General features: G+C 38.5%; 1 protein-coding gene across 4 annotated transcripts; it reads left to right on the forward strand.

Annotated features, from left to right (window-relative positions):
- The first annotated feature begins 64 nt into the window (after positions 1-64).
- Positions 65-18,664, forward strand: UBE2D1 (ubiquitin conjugating enzyme E2 D1). 4 transcript variants are annotated; one of them, XM_032981528.2, is made up of 8 exons: positions 226-411; positions 9,061-9,124; positions 9,218-9,249; positions 11,436-11,553; positions 12,007-12,084; positions 12,341-12,446; positions 14,718-14,811; positions 16,737-17,768. In XM_032981528.2, exons 4-8 carry the CDS (start codon positions 11,503-11,505, stop codon positions 16,789-16,791), a joined length of 384 nt encoding a protein of 127 aa, XP_032837419.1. In that variant the 5' UTR covers positions 226-411; positions 9,061-9,124; positions 9,218-9,249; positions 11,436-11,502; the 3' UTR covers positions 16,792-17,768. The 4 variants fall into 4 exon arrangements, with proteins under 4 accessions (XP_032837437.2, XP_042643886.1, XP_032837419.1 ...); XM_032981520.2 differs by lacking the exon at positions 226-411 and adding an exon at positions 8,463-8,540; XM_032981546.2 differs by lacking the exons at positions 226-411; positions 11,436-11,553; positions 16,737-17,768 and adding exons at positions 65-173; positions 17,775-18,664.
- Positions 18,665-20,530: the final 1,866 nt, after the last annotated feature.

The following is a 20,530-nucleotide window of genomic DNA, read 5'->3' on the forward strand; positions in this document are numbered from 1 at the left end:
CAAAGGGCCCGGCGCGCGCCGCGCCGCGCCGCGCCCCGCCCCGCCCCGCCCGCCGCCGCCGCCGCAGCGCGCGCGGATGCCGTTGCCCGCCTGCAGCGCCCCTCCCCCCCCCCGGCCGCGCCGCCCGCCGCCGCCCGCCCCGCGCTCCCATGGCGCTCAAGCGGATACAGAAGGTGAGGGGAAAGGGGGCGGGGGGGAACGGCTCCTCCGCCCCGCCGCTGCCGGGGGGCGGGGGGGGGTCCGGGCTGGGCCGCGGCTCGGCGGGAGCCGTTCCGCTTCACCTTCCTGAAGCTCCCCTCTCGCCCTGGGCCGGTGCTACAGCAGCTATTGCTGTCCGTCGTAACACGCCTGAGGTTTCCCGGAGCGGAGGGGCTCTGGAGCGCTGGGTGAAAGGCGAAATTGTGCGAAGGGGTGGGTTATCTTTAGCGAAGATGTAAGTAAGGTCTCTGTCCTGGTTAGCTCAGCGCCTGAATTGTTTTCCACGTTACGAAGTGCTTGCTGTCAGCCCCGTACTTGGTACCTTTGAATACATCCCAATTGTAGAGGGTTTGGATAATACTTGTAAATGGTCAGGTTTCAGATGAGGAGTAAATTTCTAGATTCCTGCTGTTTGGCAGGAATAAACTGGTTGTTTTACAGGACAGGCACAAAAAAAAAAAAAAAAAAAAAAACCAAACAAAAAAACCCCCAAACATTATGAATGGTAAACAAGGAAGTTGAGTAAATGTTAATACATTGGCCATGTTTTAGAATATGTGGTCTTTTGTTGCTGCTGACAGGCCATGTTTTGTTGGTATTTGTGCTATCCTGGATCTGTGATTCTGCTGTAAGTTCTCATTCCCATTTGCTGTTGAAAAACATTGGTATTACAGAAATAGAATTCTGTAGTGACCCGGAAACGACCCTGCAATGAGCGCATCTGGGCTACCCTGCCCTAGATACAAAGTTATTTGGATGGATTTCTATCAGAAGTTAGTAGTCATGTTTCATGACACAAATCTTGTCACGTCTTTGTAGGTAGTGCAATTAAGGGAGATTTTTGTGAATGTTTCATTTGAACATTATATCAAGTATTTAAAAAAAGCTACAGTCATTCTCTTTAGCAATAACTCTCTTATGCTTTTATCTATAATGGGAATGCTTTACCTTTTCTTGCCTTTCTAGTTTCCCATCTTTATTTTTTTTTTTTTAACATCTCTTTACCCTTGTGTTTATAAGAAAAGGATTGTTCTGAGTACCTTCTCTTTCTTGTTCAGTTTTGTTCTGCTAAGGTGGACCAACAAAGTGGAAAATCTAGTACTCTATTATTTTTGAGATGGAGGGGCAATTTGTGGCCTTCCAAATGAGGTCTTGCTAGAATAGGATTGTTCTCCTTATTTTTCTTCTTATCATGTTCTCTTTGTAACTTTTCTGTCTGCTGTACAGACTTCCATACATATTGGCAATGCACAGTTTTCTTTAGCATGTTGTTTAAAAACTTTGTATTCAACTGATGTGAAAATATGGGTGGACTATGAAAGAGTATCTTTCATCCTGTAAGCCTTGCTAGATTCTGTTTCTACTCTTTGAAAATGAAGAAATGCTGACCAGGATGCTAACTTTTCAAGGTTCTATATGATTTCCTGATTATTCAATAACTGATCTGAAACATGAAGTACTATTCGTGAAGAACCTGCCAGAAGAGTTGAGGTTAGATTCAGAACTAGTTACCTTTTGCTTTGCTTCTAGTTGGTTGCAGAAGTGAGTAATACTGTTTTTCTTATTTACATTAACTACCCTCATCACTATCTGCTTCTTTTCCAGGATAAGAAAAAAATACTACTAGAGTGATTTGGCCAGCAGCCTGACTTGGGAGCAGTAGAAGAGGAAAGTGGCAAGGAGATAGGATTGTTTCACATGGAAAGTTAAAATGAAGGGGAGAAGCTGGAAAAGACAAACTGTCTGGGTGTCACTGCAATATGTAGAGCTTTCCTGAAAATTACAGAACTGGAATTTTAATGCTAGATGAAATGTATTAGTATGATGGTGTGTTTATCCCATCTAACTTCCTGACATTTCAGGCTGGCTATACAGGTTGATAGCAGTGTTGTATCTCAAGAGTAGGAAGGGATATGATCTGGAGTAGAGGAAATGCTGTAAGAACTTTATAGTTTAACAGTGCCTAGGAGAATTCTTTGGAGAACAAAGTGCTGTCAGAAAACACAGTGGTATTACTTGGGAGCTTGTCAGTCTAAACATACTGTTTGAAGTTAAGCTTGGGTGGTTTTAGGGTGGTTCAGAATTGTACTTGAACATGGCTAAGGGATTTTGGCGGCAAGCTTGAGTGTTTGTTCACAATAATTTTGATAATTTGTGTGTTCAGGATGATAGGACCTACAGAGGAAGCAAAGCTGTAATACGTAGAAATGTTAGTCAGTATGTTTTGTCTCATACCAGTTGAGACTCCAGTTTCTAAATAGTATTGCCATTGTGATCTGTGTCGTTGCATCTCATCTTTCGTTGCTCACCCAGGAGGGACTCCTCAAAGGAGGGCAACATGCAGACTTCAGGACTAGACACTAGTAATGGAAAGATATATTATACTTGGGAGCTTTCTTAAAAAAATGAGCAACTGAATAACCAATGACCAAGCTGGTGGCTGCACATGAAAGTCTGCTCAGCTTGGTGCTGTGATAAATAATAGAAGAATTTTGCTTTCGCCAAAAGTAATTAAACAATTACTTCTTAGGCTAAAGCTATTATTAGTACAATGATCCAAATTTTAAGAAAAGTAAAAGACTTTACTACTGGGAAAAGAAAAGGGGGGAATTGATCTGAGGAAACACCAACCCAACAGCCCCCCCTCCTTGGGATGCTCACCAAATGGTCCATATCAAAGGGTGGTAACTCCTTTGCAATGGGATGAGAAAGACCAGGACGGGCCAGCTCTGGTATCCCTTGTCCTTGAGATAAGAGAGGAACTGAAACCACTGAGCCAGAAAAGACAAAGGAGCTGCAAATTGGCCCAGACTTGAAGGACAAGGTGTACGGACCACAGGACTGAAGAAAGAAGAAGATAAGATTGCAGAAGAAGCCAGGAGGCGTGCGGAAGGTGTTGAAACCGGCAGCTGGGTGGATAAAAGGGGGTTTGAAACTTAAACAATTTGGTGAGCCTGGACGGAGCTGCGACTCCTCGGCCACCCCAGCGCTGCATTTGCTCTCTTACCTTAATAAAGATTCATTAATCCATATTTGGATGTGATTGGCCTTAATCTACCTATAACAGTGCTGCCCGGTGAGGATGTGAGGACCTGCTGTGCAAGCACAGCTGTCAGTGCCACCTCCATGGCAAATGCATCCTGGAGTTGCTCAGAGAATCTCAGGAGGATGCGGGTTTCTTATTCATCTTAAACTGAGGAGCCTGTGTTAGTTTACCTTGTCAGTGCTTTGCTTTGTCATTGCATGAGAGAGGCACTATGTTTCTAGGGTCGAAAACGTTAGGCTGAGCACTGTGTGTGATGTAGATGTTCCTGGGGGTGGGAGTCACTTCTCTGTAGTCTGTGACACCAGTGAAAGAATAACGCATGTTTTTGTGGGCATTGTAAACTTCAGATGTTGCAAATTACAACCCCCCCCAAAATAGGGTAGGTTTTAGTTGGGAAGGGATGTTGTGCAAAGAAGCCTTTATTGTTACTGTGTCTGGAAACTGAGACACCGTGGCTTTTATGCAAGGTAGAAAATAATTCAGGCTGTCAGATTGTGCGAGTGTGTGTGTAGGTTGCTTCTGCCCTTCTGTCCTATGCAGAACCAATGCTCTGACATTCCTGTTATGAATTTTTGGTTTACATATCTAATTGTGAGTTTGCTGTCCTGTCAGTCCAGTATTTTACAGTTGAGATTGTTTTCATCATAGATCTTGTACTTCTCCTTGCTCTGTTAGTGTTAATGGGGTGTTGATGTGCTTGTTGATGGCTCAGGCTGTTTTGAAATACAAACAAAACCGGTGATTACTTTTGTTAGAGGCATAAAAAAAATCGGGCTTTGGAGAGATTTTGAAACCAATTAGAAGAGACATGTTTGAAGCCTGGTTTAAAAATAGCAGTTGTTTTTTATCTTGTTGGTGCATAGTGCTTGATTGTTTTTCTCCTACAACTCAGTAAGAATAGAAGCTTTCAAACATCTAGATGTGTCAATGAAATATGTGTCTGTTTGTTTCAGTATGTTTCATGTATGTTGTAGACTAAAAGGACATATGGACTTGAATATTTATGTTGAAAATAACTTTATTTACTTGAGTCACTTTACAGTAACAAAAATTCTATCAATATTTGTGATTTAGATTTTGATTTTAATCTGTTGAGTCACGTGCTATCTTTAGATGGTAATAAACATACCGAGGAAACTTATTTTTTGGATCGGTAATATAAAATGTTTTAATTAGCTTTGAAAACATCAGCTCTGATATCACAGTAATATTTTTTTTTGCATTAAAACAACTTATAAAAATAGAATATATGCTTTATTACTAAGACTTACCTTTATACTGGAAAACATTATGATAAATATTTGCTTTACATTTACCAAATTTATGAAGAGCGGAGAATCCTTTAACTAATCTCAGTATAATCACTGGGGTTTTTTGACAGATGGTTCCAAACAGCATTAATGTAATAGCAGTAGTGTATGTATGGAGTTGGGAGGAATTGAGTCTATGGTCTACAGTGCATTTTTTTTTGCGAGAAATGAAGAGCATAGATGGCAAATATAAAGCCCGACATTTTAAATAACTGTGTGGAAAAGGGCTCTGGCTGTGGTTTTGTGTCACTCAAAGAATTAGAATAGCTTTTAGTGATGCTGTCTGCGGTTTATTTTGTTCTCCTGATAGTCTGTCATCTTTTTTTCTGATTTTATTTGTTTCTTTTAATTGAAAAAAATGAGATATTTTAAGGCATTTTTTGTTACTACTCATGCACATAGCCATTGATTGTTGAGTACTATGCTGAGAATATTTATCTCCTTGTTATGAAAGTATCGTTTACACGTTAAAGCATATGTGTTAAACTGACCTTCCAGTCTTCACCAACTTTAGACTTTCATGAAGTACATCCTGTGTTATACTTTGACAAGGAGTACTATTCTGCACATTCAGAAATATTTCCAGCATTTATAGCTTGCCATAGCATGCGTTTTACATGTATTAAACTTGATTTTTAAACTTTTGCCTCATGTTGCCCCCAGAGCTATTCTGCAATGTGTGGTGCAACAAAAGGTCATAATTTGGAGGCTTTGCTGTGTCCACCTCCAGGGATTGTCATTTAGCATTTGGAGCATTATGCTAATACTCCTTTGCTTTTGTGCTCTGCTGCTGTTCTGTAGTTACGAACAGGAGAAATAGTTTGCTGTAGCACCAATTCATTGCAACTCGCTAGAGGCATAGAGTTAACAGTGTTCTGCTCTACTCTGTAATATTTTCTGTTTGAGAGGATTAGAAGATTTATTCCTACCACTGTCCTCAGCTTAGCTGTTTTCTCTGTACAAATTTATCCTGGCTGTACTGGGATAGTGTGGCATGTGCTAGAGCTCTTGATAGGTGCTTTCATGCTGTCACATTCACCAGTGTTTGAAATAACTGATACTTCTGTACATGTCTCCTGCAGACAAAATTTTGGTTTCATATATTCTTATAAAAGATGTTGCACCAGTGTACACTGTCATTTGCAGTGTTGACTTTCTTTTGTAACTGCATCTGCACTGCTTTGAGTTATCCTGTTTCTTAACCTATGTACACCAAAGTCCTGCACCAGCATTTTATATACCAGCGGCTAAAAATATTGGTATAGACAAGGCCTGAAGTAACCACACCTGCATCATGCAGCTACATGGTGATAATCCATAAAACATGGGCAAAGCTGCTGGAACCAATTAATTTAAAATTACAGGGAAGTCTTTCATGTTGACTGTGTAATGTCTTACATGTGTTTTTCTTGCACTTTTTGACGAGGTTTCAGCACATTGTGCTTTGTAACTCTTCAGCCTTGTCAGAGCAAGGGTTTGGGCTTCTTGTGAAGAGCATCTTTGCTGCTTTACATAGAGAATTCCTATTCAACTTCTCATTCTTCTGTGAATAAGTAAAGTCATGAAGCAGGGTTTTGTTTTGGATTGGGTTTTGGTTGGTTGGGGGTTTTTGTTTTTATTTTTTTTTTTTTTTTTTTTACTGCTACTTTAGAAAGTAAATTGCAACTGCTGTGCTGTGTTTGGGTCTGGACACTGGCAAGTCAGTCTGACTCAGGGGCATTCTGTCTATCTCCTTGCACCATTGCAAAATATGTAGGAAAGCTCAAAGCCTAAATCCTACAGCTCTCCACGTAATTTTGCTTTGAATGTGAAGCTGAAACAGCATCATTAACAATATAAAGCCACATAGTTCTTTGTTTTTGTCACAGCTTGATCTGAGCTTCTGTGTCTTCAAACTGTTAACTGTCAATTTCAATTTACAAAGTTTGATCATTTTACCATTTGTATTGTTAAACCACATTAGCTTCAGTACCCTGCTTCTTATGACTGGAAAATACAGCTTGAATGTGCTATATTACGATTTTGAAGTTTGATCTGGCTTTGTTTCCTCGCTGCAGAAGCTCTCTCAATGTATCTGTGAACATTGCTCTCATTTAGTGAAGTTGGTTGGAGAGAGCCTCTTATTCTCCATTATTAGGGAAATATTAATAATGGGAGTTGATAGTTCTGGGTCTCATCAAGCTATGAGTAAAAACTTGGGTTTTTATTATGGACAAATTTAAGCTTCTTTAGGCTGAGCAAATTAAAAGTGTATACCTGAGGAGCCTTCCCTGGAGCCTGCCAGTTCTGAAGTACATGTGTACATATGAAAGAAAACCAATTTGCCAATTCTGATGTACATGTGTAAGTATGAAAGAAAACCAATTTGTGTGGTTTTGGGATATGTAGAGATCATGAGGAAAGCATCTAGCAAATGAGTATGCTCCTATAGACTTGTGACTCCAAAATTGTGTTCTTGCCTAGCAGTTCACAATATGCATAAGGCAATTTTTTGCATATGTTTTAGACTTTCTGAAGAGTTTAAGCTCCATATTTTTCCCCTTGTTTCCTTTAACTTAGTAGTCAGCAATGACTGCTATACAATGCCTGATTTTTAGGCTTTGACTTCCCTGTTTTGGCTAAGCCTAATGTAGCTGGCTTTTTTCTTTTTTTTTTTTTTTTTTTTTTGTTTGTTTGTTTTTTAATGTATGTACAAGACAATCTTCTGTTGGGTTATATCTTGAGTTGCAAATTAAGAGTAGACAGTAGCTGTAGCAGCTCTGCTGCTGATAATACTCGTTACAACTCTTGTGACTCCTGGAAACTTGAGACTTGTTGACTCCCTTCGTTTACTGGCAATGGCTTAGCTTTGCATAGATTATTGGTTCTCTGTATCACCCTCTGAGTGAAATCGGAAACCTCTGATTAAAAAGGGAGCTGCAGTTTTACAGGGTTTTGCTATTGCCTTTATTAGTCAAAGTTTAGCCTGGAATGTTGTTTATGGACCAGCATACAATTTCACCAACAGAATAAAATTAAGGGCAGACAACTAACACTAGTCTGCAACCTGAGCTATTTCAGTCTATGAAAGAGCTCTCTCTTGTTTTAAATCACAAGGATTGTGAGGCATGAATTCAGGGCAAGTAGTAACTACTACTCTATTAAGTGGCTGAGGATTTGTTGCAGTGCCTTTCTTTGAATTCAGGGCCAAGAGTGGACTTGTAAGAAGTGTGCCTGAATTTAGATGCCAGGTCCATGGTAAATTGGATCCCTTGAAGAGAGCAGTGTGTGAGTAGAAATGTTTACTGAGTATCATAAATGGATAAATACATCACAGCAGTTGAGAAGTGCCAAGTTTTAACCCTTCAAATTGTACGTAAAGTCTGATCACACTACATACAAAAACTCTACACTCGAGTTAAACTTATTTCCAATTTAAACCTTGCTTTTGGAAGTAGATGTTTTGACTAATGATTTTTGAGTAAAAACGTTTCCACTTAGCTTAGCTTAAGGAGTATAGTTGCAGACCTGCTTATGTCTGTTGCTGACAGGAATGTGTGTGTTGTGACTAATTACTTGAGTGACTTAGGAACAGTGGTTTAGCACATACTTTTTAGCTTATTTCAATGGAGTGATTTACACATAACCATTAAACCTAGTACAGCACAGTTCCTAGCAGCTTAGAATTGGAGAAAGTTGTTTGTTATGAGTATAGTAAAATTTCAGACATCAGAAGTAGTATATTGAATTAAACAAGGGAAATGAACCACTATTAATGCCAGTCTTGTTTTGCATTTGATATAGTGATGATATATCAGATGAAAAGCTGAGCTGGTTTTGTGTCATTAAATAATAATTTTAAATTATTTGGGACTGTTTGGACTTCTGTAAGAAAAACAAGTCAGTTGACCTACAAAAGCTTCTCTGAATGCTTCTCTTAAATTTCAGCTTCCTTAGGAGTGTTTTAGTGGTCATTTTGAAAAAAGCATGCAGGGAATTAAATCAAGGTAAGTTAAATAAGGTGTAGAGCTAACATTTTTCCTTTATTTTCTAGTTTTAGGAACCTTTTTGTTATATTCTTATATCATCTTTGGGCAGACTGCTGCAAGCATTTTATGAGCTAGTTTAACCCAGCTAATGTACATACATTAGGCCAATACAAGAAACTTCTGTAAAGTTGAAGGAACAAATTAGCACATAAATTTCTAAATTAAGCAGTGAGTTTACAGACCAATCAAGAAACCCTTCATTTTCTTTATCTGTTTTTCTGTGTCTACTTTGGTATATCCAGCTTATTATGGATTTAGCTATAACTGTTAAAACTTTCAGATATTAATTTATAGCACAGTGTTGTCTTTAGCTACAGACCTATCTGGTAAAAAACCCCTTTCAGTATCAATGGGCATTTTGAGTGTTGATTTCTTAAAAAATACCACAGCTCTATTTAAAATCTGTTTGTACTATCACTTTTGTAGTGGTGTGTGTTTTCACATAAAAGTCTTCCAAATATATGTGTGTTTTTTACAGGAACTAAGTGATCTGCAGAGAGATCCACCGGCCCACTGTTCTGCTGGACCTGTTGGAGATGACTGTGAGTTTTTCATAGTATGTTGTCACAGATGACCTTTCTTTGGTTACAAAAATCTCAGAAAATCTCTAATTATTATATCTTTTTGACTTTCAGTGTTTCATTGGCAAGCAACAATTATGGGACCTGTAAGTATATAATTCACGCCCCTTAGAAAGTAGACCTTGTTTCCTTTTTTGTTATAGAAGGATTCATTTGACTGTCTGTAAACATGGCAGTCAAATTCAGCTGTGCTGTGTATAGATTAAAGTTTTAGGATGGTATTGTTGTTCTTAGTGGTCTGGTATTAGTTTTTTTTTCAGCTACTGTTCGAAAATCCATCCTCTTCATGTAGTTAGGGGTTCTTAATTAGTAAACTGCAGTGTTTGACTGGGTGACAAGCTTGCTTTTCAAAAACGATCATTTCAATTAAGGAAGATTCATCCATCTGAAAGGAGGAAGAGTGGGGGTAACCCAGTATTAAAGTTTGTAACTGTAAACAAGAGTGGAGTTGCACGGGATGATTTTGGGGCTTTTAGATAGAGTTTATTTGATGGCTGTGATGTGGCTCTGGCAAAACCAGATGGCTTTTGCAAACTGTAGACCAGCAGCTGTGGGTAATTCTGGTTTCTGCGTGAGAAAGGCCTGCTTTCCTTGGGTTAAGGGAGGCCTCTAAGAGAGCCATTTCTGACTACTGTCAAGGAAATTACATAAGAAAGTACAATAAATCTTAAGAACAGAAAGTTTTAAAGGAAAACTGAAAAAGGTTTTAGCAAAAAGAATAAAGAGCAGCATGACCTGAGGGAAGGGGTGTTTATTAATATCATGGTAAGGAGTTGCTATTCCTAGTGTGTTTCTTTTGGATTTATTAATCTGGAAAGAAAAGTCTCTGGTTCATATGGTGAGCTGAATCACTGTATGAGTTGAAATTTTGGGACAAAACTTAATCCATTAAGATGCAGCATGACACGGCGGAGGAGAGTGGAACTGTGTTAGCTTTGAGACTATTTCTGCATTTTCAGGACAGCTGCTCTCAAGCAGTGAAAGATCAGTTACTAATTTGCCAGTGGTATGCTGGAGTCTGTCCAACTTGTCAATAGCCCAGCAGCAACTGAAGTGATTGTGGCAAGTTTTTCTGCAGGATACTAATGCTTTTGCCATTTTTCTTTCTTTGACTGTGTTCTTTCACAAGCATGTCATTCTGATCCTTGCCTTTCTGCGCTGCCTAAAGGTGAATCGCAAAACAGCAAAGAAGAGTTAACAAAAGCTTATGTGTTGATTGCCATCAATAACTCTCTGTTCTGAATGATTCTGATGACCTGAGCAAGGCCAATACTAGCACATAAATCCTGACTTTCATTTTTTTCTTCCAGCTTGCGATTCATCTTTAATATTCTGTAGTGGAAAATACTCTTTCCTTTGCTTCAGGTTCCTCAGATATCTCTAGTTAGGATAAGAATGAGTATCTCTTGTCAACCTTTCTCAGCTGTACCTGCTGAGATACAAGAAAAACAACACCATCAGGATATTAATCCTTTATCTTGGTAACATAAGGAAATAGGCATGCAGATCCTATATGCTTCCTGAGGGAAGCATAAGACTAAAGCTTTCCTTCAGAATTCACTTCCTATGTGTGGAAGTAGGGTAACCTCTTCTCCTGTCTATGGGCATCATTGATTTGTTTTATGAACCTTACTCACAAAACATAGGGTGACTTCACTGTGCCTTCTCTCTGACGCTGAACTTGGCTGATTTTCAGCTTATTTCAACTTTGATAAATCCATTTAGTGTGCATGCAATCAGTCCTTTCAAACGTAATTAAAGTACAGTGACAATCTCTTCTGATGTTACCTAATGCTTACTTCTTAGCAATACTATATATAACCTACCTTACATTGCAACTCTGTCTGCATTTTGAATGTGTAAGATGACATGTCTTAGTGAACCATTTATGACTTGACCTCTTATATTAATCTCTAAAACTGTAATTGTTGCTCATTTCCAAGGTAGTCGTTTTATTTAAAAAACAGTCTGCCTTTGCTTCCATGAGAAAACCCAAAAGCTTGCATGTTCTGCAGCTTTGCTGAGATTGAGTTCCTATGTTGCTGATTTAAATTTACTAAGTAATGAGAGAGCTTTTTTCTCCTTCCCTTAATCAGAAACAACAGCACTGCTCTATCATTCAGCATTGAGGCTTTTCCCATCACTTTTCTAAATAATAAAATGAAAGATTTCCTCAACGAATGACTGCAACAAAGTTATTTCTATTTATTAACTGTGTGCAACCTGGACGTAAACCTGTGCACATGTTCTCTAACAAAATGCATGTTCACAGATTTGTACAGGTCACAAAGATGTTGTGTGTTTTAAAACTCCCTGATGTCACCATGATCAACTGAATTATGTTGGAAAATCCTACTCTTTGCATCTGCAAAGAGAAACCACTTCTTAAGGTAAGTATATTTGTAGCTTAAGGATGGAGGAAGATCAGAGGAGCTGTGGTGTTACACAGAGACAGGATTTGGAAGATCTGGTCTGGGTTTTGTATTCCCCTTGGTGCAGTGGAGCTGGATGGATCAGCAGTTTTGTAGCTCCACCAGTCCAACACTGCTCCCTCCTTTTCTGTCCCCAAGAAGGGCAGCACTCAGTAACCGTGTTGTGCTACTGCAGTAGTAGCCATGGTTGGCTCTACTGTAGCTCTGCAGGCCAGTGGCAGGGTTCAGTTCTCTCCGCGCCTTCCCAGTACACAGTCCATAGTGGGCTGTGGCCTGTAGTGTGGGCTGTGTACTGGGGATAAAGTGGATGTTCTAAGATATAGCTTTGGGATGTTATCGACGTTCAGAAAGGAAGCTCCAAAATAACTGATGTATGTTAATGTGTTTTGTCTGTTCTGCTTTTTTCCCCAGCCTGATAGTGCATATCAAGGGGGAGTATTTTTTCTCACAGTACACTTCCCAACAGACTATCCTTTTAAACCACCAAAGGTAAGTCCTTTCTCTCAAAACTTGGGCAATTTTTTTGGTCAAAGCTTTGTTTTTGTGTCTTAGTTCTCTGTGGTTTAATTTTGGAAGTTAAAACTGGAAGGGCCAGCAATAGGTTACGTGTTTATAGTGGATGAACAGATAAGACTGTACAATAAATTGTCTTGACAGATCTAGTATGACTGGAACTGAAGGGACAATGTTAAAGATTCCAAATGTAATATGCATAATTTGATGTTATGTTTTTTTCTTATTCCAGATTGCTTTTACAACAAAAATATACCACCCAAACATAAACAGTAATGGGAGTATTTGTCTTGATATCCTGAGATCACAATGGTCACCAGCTCTGACTGTATCTAAAGGTAAATGCAAAGCTTTGATAATACATTTGTAAAATTTCATACACTGCTATGGCACTTTTTTGTGTATTACTGTACCAAGGGTGGCAGTGGGAGCTCATTTATCCTGCACATTACAAAAGTGGCAAATTCCATTGGAATTCTTGTTAGCAACGAAGATCTTGCACTGCTCATTTGGAGTGTCACATTACATAAAATATTATGTGCATGGCAAAGAAATGTTCTGAAACAAGTTGGGTAAGATGAAAAAAACATCCGATTAGCCTGAAATGCAACTTCTGTATTATAGCAGACTGTGCAGGCAGAACCAAGGAGAAACCAGTTAGCAGAGCTTCAAAATCAAAATAATTTGGATGTAAATGGAAAAGCCTGATACAGATGTGTGTGGGCTCACGTGACTGCTTATTGATAGCTCTTTGGGTTGCCTGAGTATCATTGTGTGGGCTAATGTCTTAATTACACTTTATGTTAAAATGAGATGAATTGTTCTGGTTTGCGTTCCTCTGTGAGATGAATGTTAAAATGTAGCGGCTTTCAAAGTCATCAGTAAAATATTTATTAAAATATTCTAGTCCTGTAGTTAAACTTTCTCAAGTTAAACACTGTAGATCTTTAGAGCAATGAGGTTACAATTAAGCAGTTCTTTTGTTGTAGGCATTTTGTGGCACTTCAAAAGCTGCTTAAAATGTGGGTGCTATCATGTTTTTTTCTCACCCATCTTCAAAATGCGTAGGCATACTCTTAGTCATATTACAGAAAGTTCTCACGTGACTCAAAAGGTTAAATAGTATCACATCTTGCTTATGGGCTTGAGAACTTTCTAAAGCATGTGTCTCTTTAGAACAGTGTCACTGTATTCGCTGTACAGGCAAGGAAAAAATTGTTAGTCTTTGTCCAGTGGAAATGGCTCTATGCAAGTGCAATTGCTGTGCCTTCTTGGAAAAGCAACTTCTGCCCATGCACAACAACCCTGTGCAGTAATCTCACAAGCTACATAAAATCAAAGTTGAATACTGTTTCCTGCAGTAGTTGCCGAAGACACAAATTACTTTTATGTGTAGTTGGTATCCTACAGAAATTGGTTGTTTTATTGCTGAGCAAAAATTGTCTTGCTTCAAGTTATTTGGAAGGTGTTCAGCAAATGGAAGTTGACACTTATATATCATGTTTAACAGGTGGCATTTACAACAGAAAACTCTTCAGTACTTTTCTGTGTCTTGTTGAGCATTCCTTCAGTTATAAAGTGGAACAGTGTGCTGGTCTTATGTGTTCTGATTTGGTATGCTTTTAACATGCCTGCACATTATATACCTCATAAACTGGAAGTTAGCTCAGTGGCTTATGAAAGTCTCTCCTTTATAATTCTTGTTTTACTGAATCAAAGGATTACAACATACTGGTAGCACCTCTGTGACCAAGTATTCTAAACTGATTTCCTAGTATTACTGGTGTACTTGGCACTTAATAAAATCAAGTATGTCAGTATGAAGTGGTCAAACTTGATACAACTGAAAATAGGTGTTGGTCCAGGCTCTTTGATAACAAAACAAAGTAAGGAAAAAAAAATACTATTCTACAGCAGATTCTTCTTGTAGCATCAAATTCCTGTGCATGACATATTTAGAATTGTTTAACTGTGTACTCCTGTATATTCGTATTAGTTCTGAGTATAAAAATAGATATTCCCTGAAAAGTGTGGACTGAAAACATTAGAAAAATCAAATGTCCTTAGTTCAATACCAGAAAATGAATATGGAATAAGTGAATACCTGCATATAATCCTGTTGAAGTATTTTCCCAAAAAGGAAGTCACACTTATATCAAATTAAGTGAACTCTTTATATGAAGGAGAGACTAACTGTCAGGACTGGAGAAGGGTATGCTCAAATAGAGCATTGCATGGCAGTGCCATATTAACAATATTATCTTAAATAATTGTAGATGGAAAGGCTTAGTTTGATCAAATATTTATATGTAACTATGTAGTCTGTAGTTTGTCTAATGTTCATAGGTTAAAACTCAGGAGAGAGATTGTTACAAAAGGTACAGGTCCATGGGCTGCAAGTTTTCTAGGATCAGCTGTTTACTTAGGACCTAGAGAAATGAGGCTGTATAAACATTTGTGAGCAGCACTGCTACATGAAAGTTTAATATTAATATGCATTCTCCTTACAATCTCCCTTCCACTGTCCTCCTTCAGTGTACTGGAATATATTACAGGATTATAGAAATAAAGCAAACTAACTTCTTTAATCTAGTGTCTCTTTTATTTAGTTTTATTGTCCATATGCTCCTTACTCTGTGATCCTAATCCAGATGATCCTTTAGTACCAGATATTGCACAGATCTACAAGTCAGACAAGGAAAAGTGAGTATAACATATATGTAATTGTGTGTGTTACTTGCAGATGGTTATATACTATGCACCTTCTATCTTAACTGTTAAAGATACTCTTTTTGTAGGTTTCTACAGGATTAGATTTTTAAATCTTGACAATATTAATGAGTGGAATGGCAAGCAGAAAACTGTAGGCATACATAATTTTTTGTACTTAGTTGTATAAAACCATCACACTCTTGTGTTTCATCTTTGTATTCATTGCATGAAAAATAATTTCCCACATATGAGTTACTTGTTGCTACTGTGATCCTCTGGTTGTAAAACCTATGCCTTTAGTAAGGTGTTAGGTATGAACAACAAATGTGTTTTTGATACCATTTTATAAATGTAGGATAGACTAATCAGCTCTTTAGTGCTAAGAACCATTGTCACATCGCAATTTGCAGCATCTTACTGAGAAAAAGAACCTTTTTTACTTTCTGGAACAGCTGTAGAACTTGCAGGAAGTTTCTGATTTTGGGAAGGTAGCATGGTCAGCATGTGATGGAAGTATTACATGCTTTTGGACCAAACCTGATTTTGATTTGAGAATTTTTAACTCTGAAAGTACTGTACTGGCTGGCAGGTCTTATAGTGCAGAACCACCTTCATTTCCCAAAGTTGAGTTTTAAGGCTTGCTGACTTCTTGTTGTACCCTAAAGAGGTCTTTTGAAAAACCGTCTCGTAACTACGTACATGGCTGAACCTTCCCAGTGTCAGGTAGCAGGATTTAGAGGTCACTAGCAAGCCCTGGTGCTTTGGCATAGTGGTGTTTTGTTCCAGAGCACTACCTCTCTGGGGTGATTCCTTTGAGCAATCAGACTTTGCAGCTGTGGGTGGCAGGAGGCTTGGGCCCTTTATTCCACAGATTAGACTGCATGATTTCTAAAAGATTCCATGGAGGAAACTACCTGCATGAGCCTTTTCCATCTTTGCTGCTTTCTGCTGCTATATCAACTACCTGCTTCTCCTGGGCTTACAAATATTAAAAACTTTGCACATGGAAAAGGTTACAGAATCAGTGATCCAGGAAGGAAATACGGTTTTGCTTACCACTGGGAGATTTTTTTGAACTCTGCTATCGGTATTTTGAGCATAATCCAGGATGTAGTCTGCATCAGCACAGCCTGAGCTGTGTTCTGTAACAGTGTTAGCACCTGTGTATTTTCTAGGTGGGTGTGGGATTCAGAAAGACTGAAGCACAAGATCAATTTAGGATAGTAACAAGGGGTAGGAGTGTCTCCAAGGTTTTCCAAATACATCCTGTCCTAATTTGCCAAGAATGGAATAACCTTCCCCAAAATGAATCTGCCACAAATCTTCTGGTGGCCTTGGCAATAAAGTAGTCATAGCCATGCAGCCCATTCATAGACAGCCTAGCCACCACTGTTTGTCTGACTTCTTCAGGTCATGGAAAAGGTTATAGATTTAGCTTGGGGCAGGCTTTTTATCCTTCATGCTTAAGCTGCTTTTTGGTAACCTTGCTGTTAATGATTTTAATTGTTAGACTCTTGGCTTCAGATTCCATGGAATGTGTGTGATATCCAGAAGAATTTTTTTACTTTTTGCTTAACTGACTGAGAAATTGTTTGGTGCCTATTTAGTATTGAGCCACCGAAGACTTCTTGCAATGTATGCTAATGGCCTGTGGTTCATCACACATCTCAGGTCCATGAAGGTTAGAGTATTGCTTTTACCTTGAGGACTGGATAGAGAAGTTACATGGAAGTCTGTGGTCTAGTATTTCCCTAGAGTAAGAATTATTAAAATGGCCTTTCTCTGACAGTTTGTCTGATACAGTCAAGTCACATTACCCACTTCCGAAATGCCTGAACTCAGTAGCTTGTACTTCAAAGCAGGTAGTGTTCAAGTTGTGGATGATGTGCCTCAGCAACTCCCCATTTGTGTTTCAGCTTTTGTCCACCTGCTCACTTAATGGTGATTTCAGCTATTGTGCCTCCTGTTTGACGGAAGCGAACAAGGGATATTTCTGTATCTCAAAAACTTGAAATTTAATCATTGCTAGATAAAGTGAGAGAACATATGGTCTTGACTAAAGCTTTGTATTCTCTGTACTGATCACCTATTAATTTTTTTTATATCTTGTATTGGATTTAGGACATGAAATATATGGCTTGTTACCCCTAAGCATTTATCTATGGGTATTTAAGTAGAAGTAAAAATTCAGACTTGTGTGGTAGCATATTCTTAAGAAGAAAACCAATCAGAACATGAGTTGTTATACTGATCTTAAGAAACAGGTTTAAAAACTTGTTAGCGTTTTCTCTGGAGGACCCAGAAGAAAGTGAATCTAGTCTGAAGAGTGGAATGGAACAGATGTAAGGACCAGAGGGGAAGTTATTGATTCCCTAAGGACATTTATCTTTGGGATTGCTAATCAGCTTCATACCAGAAGGAAAAGACCCAAGACTTAAAATCTTTTAGTCAAAGATGCTTTTCAGAAAATTTTCCTTTCAAGTTCTGAAATGCAGATGGCAGTGCAGAATGGAGAATAAAAAAAAAAAAACAAACAAACCCTCACTGTGCCTTCTATCCCTGCCCTTTCCAAAACCAGTGAATTATACTGAATTTTATGCAACTAAAATGTGTGAATGTAGTCATACTTTTAATAGCATACACGTTTAGGAATAATTGACAACAAATTCCTGTTAAGGAACAAATAAGGGAACCAGTTGTGAAATATAAGTTAAATATGCACAGTAATACAAACCTGTGAGACTGGTTTTGAGTCTAAATAGCTTTGATAGGTAACCTTAGAAAATGAACATACAGAGGGCATATGTTTCCTGGCTTTTAGACTATTTTAACATTATTTGAATCAGTGCTAAGGGGTGAAAAGCTCAATAACATCTATATTAAGTAAATATGTGGCCATTGTCCATGTTTCACTAACAGCTCTTCCCTGTAATGCCTTCTTTCTGCACGTACAGATACAACAGACATGCAAGAGAATGGACTCAGAAATATGCAATGTAAACTTGTGAAGACTTTTTCATATACCACAGAGTACTGTAAATTCTAGGGGTTTTTTCAAAATTAGAAGGAAATGGAGCACAGATTACTGTTTCAATGTGTCATGATGGCCCTTGAATTTTATTCACCCATCTAAAGTGTTTCTGGAGCAAGGGAGAACAAACTTCCAAAAATAACCTTATGACTGTGATAAGAGTATTTATCTTCTTTGTACGCTTTGCAGAAGACATTTATTATGGTTTTTAAGAGTTGGACATCTGCATCTTCAGACTACAAGATCCATAATGCAGTTGTAAAGCAAACAAATTATTTTTGCTGGAAGAAGTAGCTGTTTTTGTGATGAATACAGTGTGTGTGTCCTTAAAGTATGTTCTCCATTTCCTAATTGTGTTCTAATTTCATTTTATTAGTTCACTTACATAATTTGTATTTTTTTTTACTGTATGGACTAAATATTTTATTTACCATGCAAGTCATTTCATTGTAGACTTACTTGATTGTGCACAGTATTGACAAGATACAACTGCTAGTAATGAAAATAATTGGAGTATCCCACCTATTAGGATATTCTAAAGACTGACTGCAGATTTCTTAAAACCTAAAATGATCTTTGCACAGTAATTCTTTGTATGCTGATTATGGAGAAACACTTGGTTTTGATTCTGTTGCATACTTGACTTGATTTTATTGCAATGTGAACTAATTGCACTGCTATATAGAAAGAAATGTAACCGTTTTGTTGCTATTCACAACTGATTTTTGACATGTGGGCAACATAACGCTATCACAGACCTTTTACAAATCTAAATGTAGCCTTTTCCATATAAATAAAATGCATTTTCTACTACTTGTCTTGGCTATTTTTTTTTAATCATGCCTATTGTTAAAGTGCTTTTTCTAACATTAGAGAATCAAAATATTAAACGTGCATGTGTCTTGTAGACAAAAAGGAAAATAGAGCCATGCATCACATACTACTTAGAACTGTTGCAATTAATTTTTATGCTAGCTTTATCCTAATGTATTTAGCATGCCATTCCCATTGTTTTATATAGGATTTGAAGTAGTTTAATGACATGTTATGTCTATATTCGTGTATGGAGGAAATACCACAAGTGTTTGAACATCAAATACTTCTGTTAAGGTGGTGTATTTGCAATATCAGAATGTTACAGTAAACTTCTCACACTTGAAGCTAACTTTTCCTTTAACTGTCAGTTCAGTTGCTTCAGACTATGCATGTGGAAAACCAGTAGTGCTGGAGAGAGGTAATCTTTTCTTATAAAGGAAATTAAAAGCAGGAAAACTGTGATTTCCTACTGTACATTCTTCTTGGATATCTGAAAATAAAAATGTGTGACTAATGTTTTTTCTCTGTACCTTGCACATGAAAGAGAAGTGACTTGCAGGTGGGAAACTTGTCATCATAAAATACATTTTGAAGACAACAGAAATATTTGATATTTTTTTTACTGCAGTGAATGCCAAACTGGAATTTGAGGTGTGGGCAGGAAGTGTGCATGGTAGGAGCTTCTGTTCCTACCAGTGGAATCTTATCTTCCTGCTTGCTGACTTACTGTCCCAAATGTGGCAGAGGGTGGTCATGTATGGGAAAATGTCACTTCTGTGCTACGATTTTATCTACGATGTAATGATGACTTTCAAAACAAAAGCTTGATGGAGAGTGGCTCTATTAATACTAATCCTTGTTCACTTCAGATTGTAAACTGAATAAATATGAAGTGTTTTGTTATTAAAATGAGTGCTTCATTATACTTGAACTAGGACAATGTAGCTAGGAAGGCAAAGCCATTGTTTATACTTACTGTGAAAATGGTGGTAGGAAACTATGACCATCAGAATGTGTACCCAGAGCTTTTATATTTTCTAGATTGGTAGTAATATGTTTGTACTAGATGTTATTTCAATGTTTGCTGTATGTGTATTGAAGTGTGTGAAACTAACTTTGGCCTGCATCTTGGAATCCTCCCTTTCTTTTTGGTTTATTGATTTGTAGTCAGGATGGTTTGAAAACTTTTGTACTTCAGCTGGTAATTTTTCTGCTGTGTGCCATACCTGCACCGCTGACTTTCCATCACAGTGCACGATGAGCAGGATGATGAAAAAAGACCACCGTGGAGTAAGGTTTTCTGCCTACAGCACCTCTTTAAATGCTAAAAAAAAATTTGTCTTAAGAATTTGCTGAGTTCAAGGCCTGAAGCGCTCAGCCTTTGATTGTTCTGAACCTCTTCACCACGCATCCTTTCTGGTTTTAAGATGATACTGGTGTATTTAAAAATATTAAAGTTGGTTGAATATCAGCTCCAGCGATAAACATCTACCCTGCTACTCATTCACAGTTCCTCTGTTAGTATTTTTTACGCCATTGCTATTTTAAGGAGGGGGGGGGAAATACAGCTGCAACGTTACTCCATCCTGTGTTGTTCATGACTGTCTCCGCGTGCTTCTTTTGTCCCAGACTCTGCCCGTGCCCCAGCCCCGAGCGTACCCTGCAGCGGGACCCGCTGCCCCGCTACTGTCGGTTTTTCCCCTCAGCTTCGCTCCCTTCCGCCCCCCGTCTCGTTTCCCGCCCGCCTTTCCTCCCGTGACGCCGGGAGCGCAGTGCTGAGCTCTCGGGGAGGGGCCGGGAAGGAGCTGCCGCGCGGTGACCTTGGGCCGGGCCCCTCAGCGGCGGGGGGCGGGGCCTCCGCTC

This window comes from Tyto alba, unplaced genomic scaffold, assembly GCF_018691265.1.
Source record: "Tyto alba isolate M040663 unplaced genomic scaffold, T.alba_DEE_v4.0 Super-Scaffold_1, whole genome shotgun sequence".
NCBI lineage: Eukaryota > Metazoa > Chordata > Aves > Strigiformes > Tytonidae > Tyto > Tyto alba.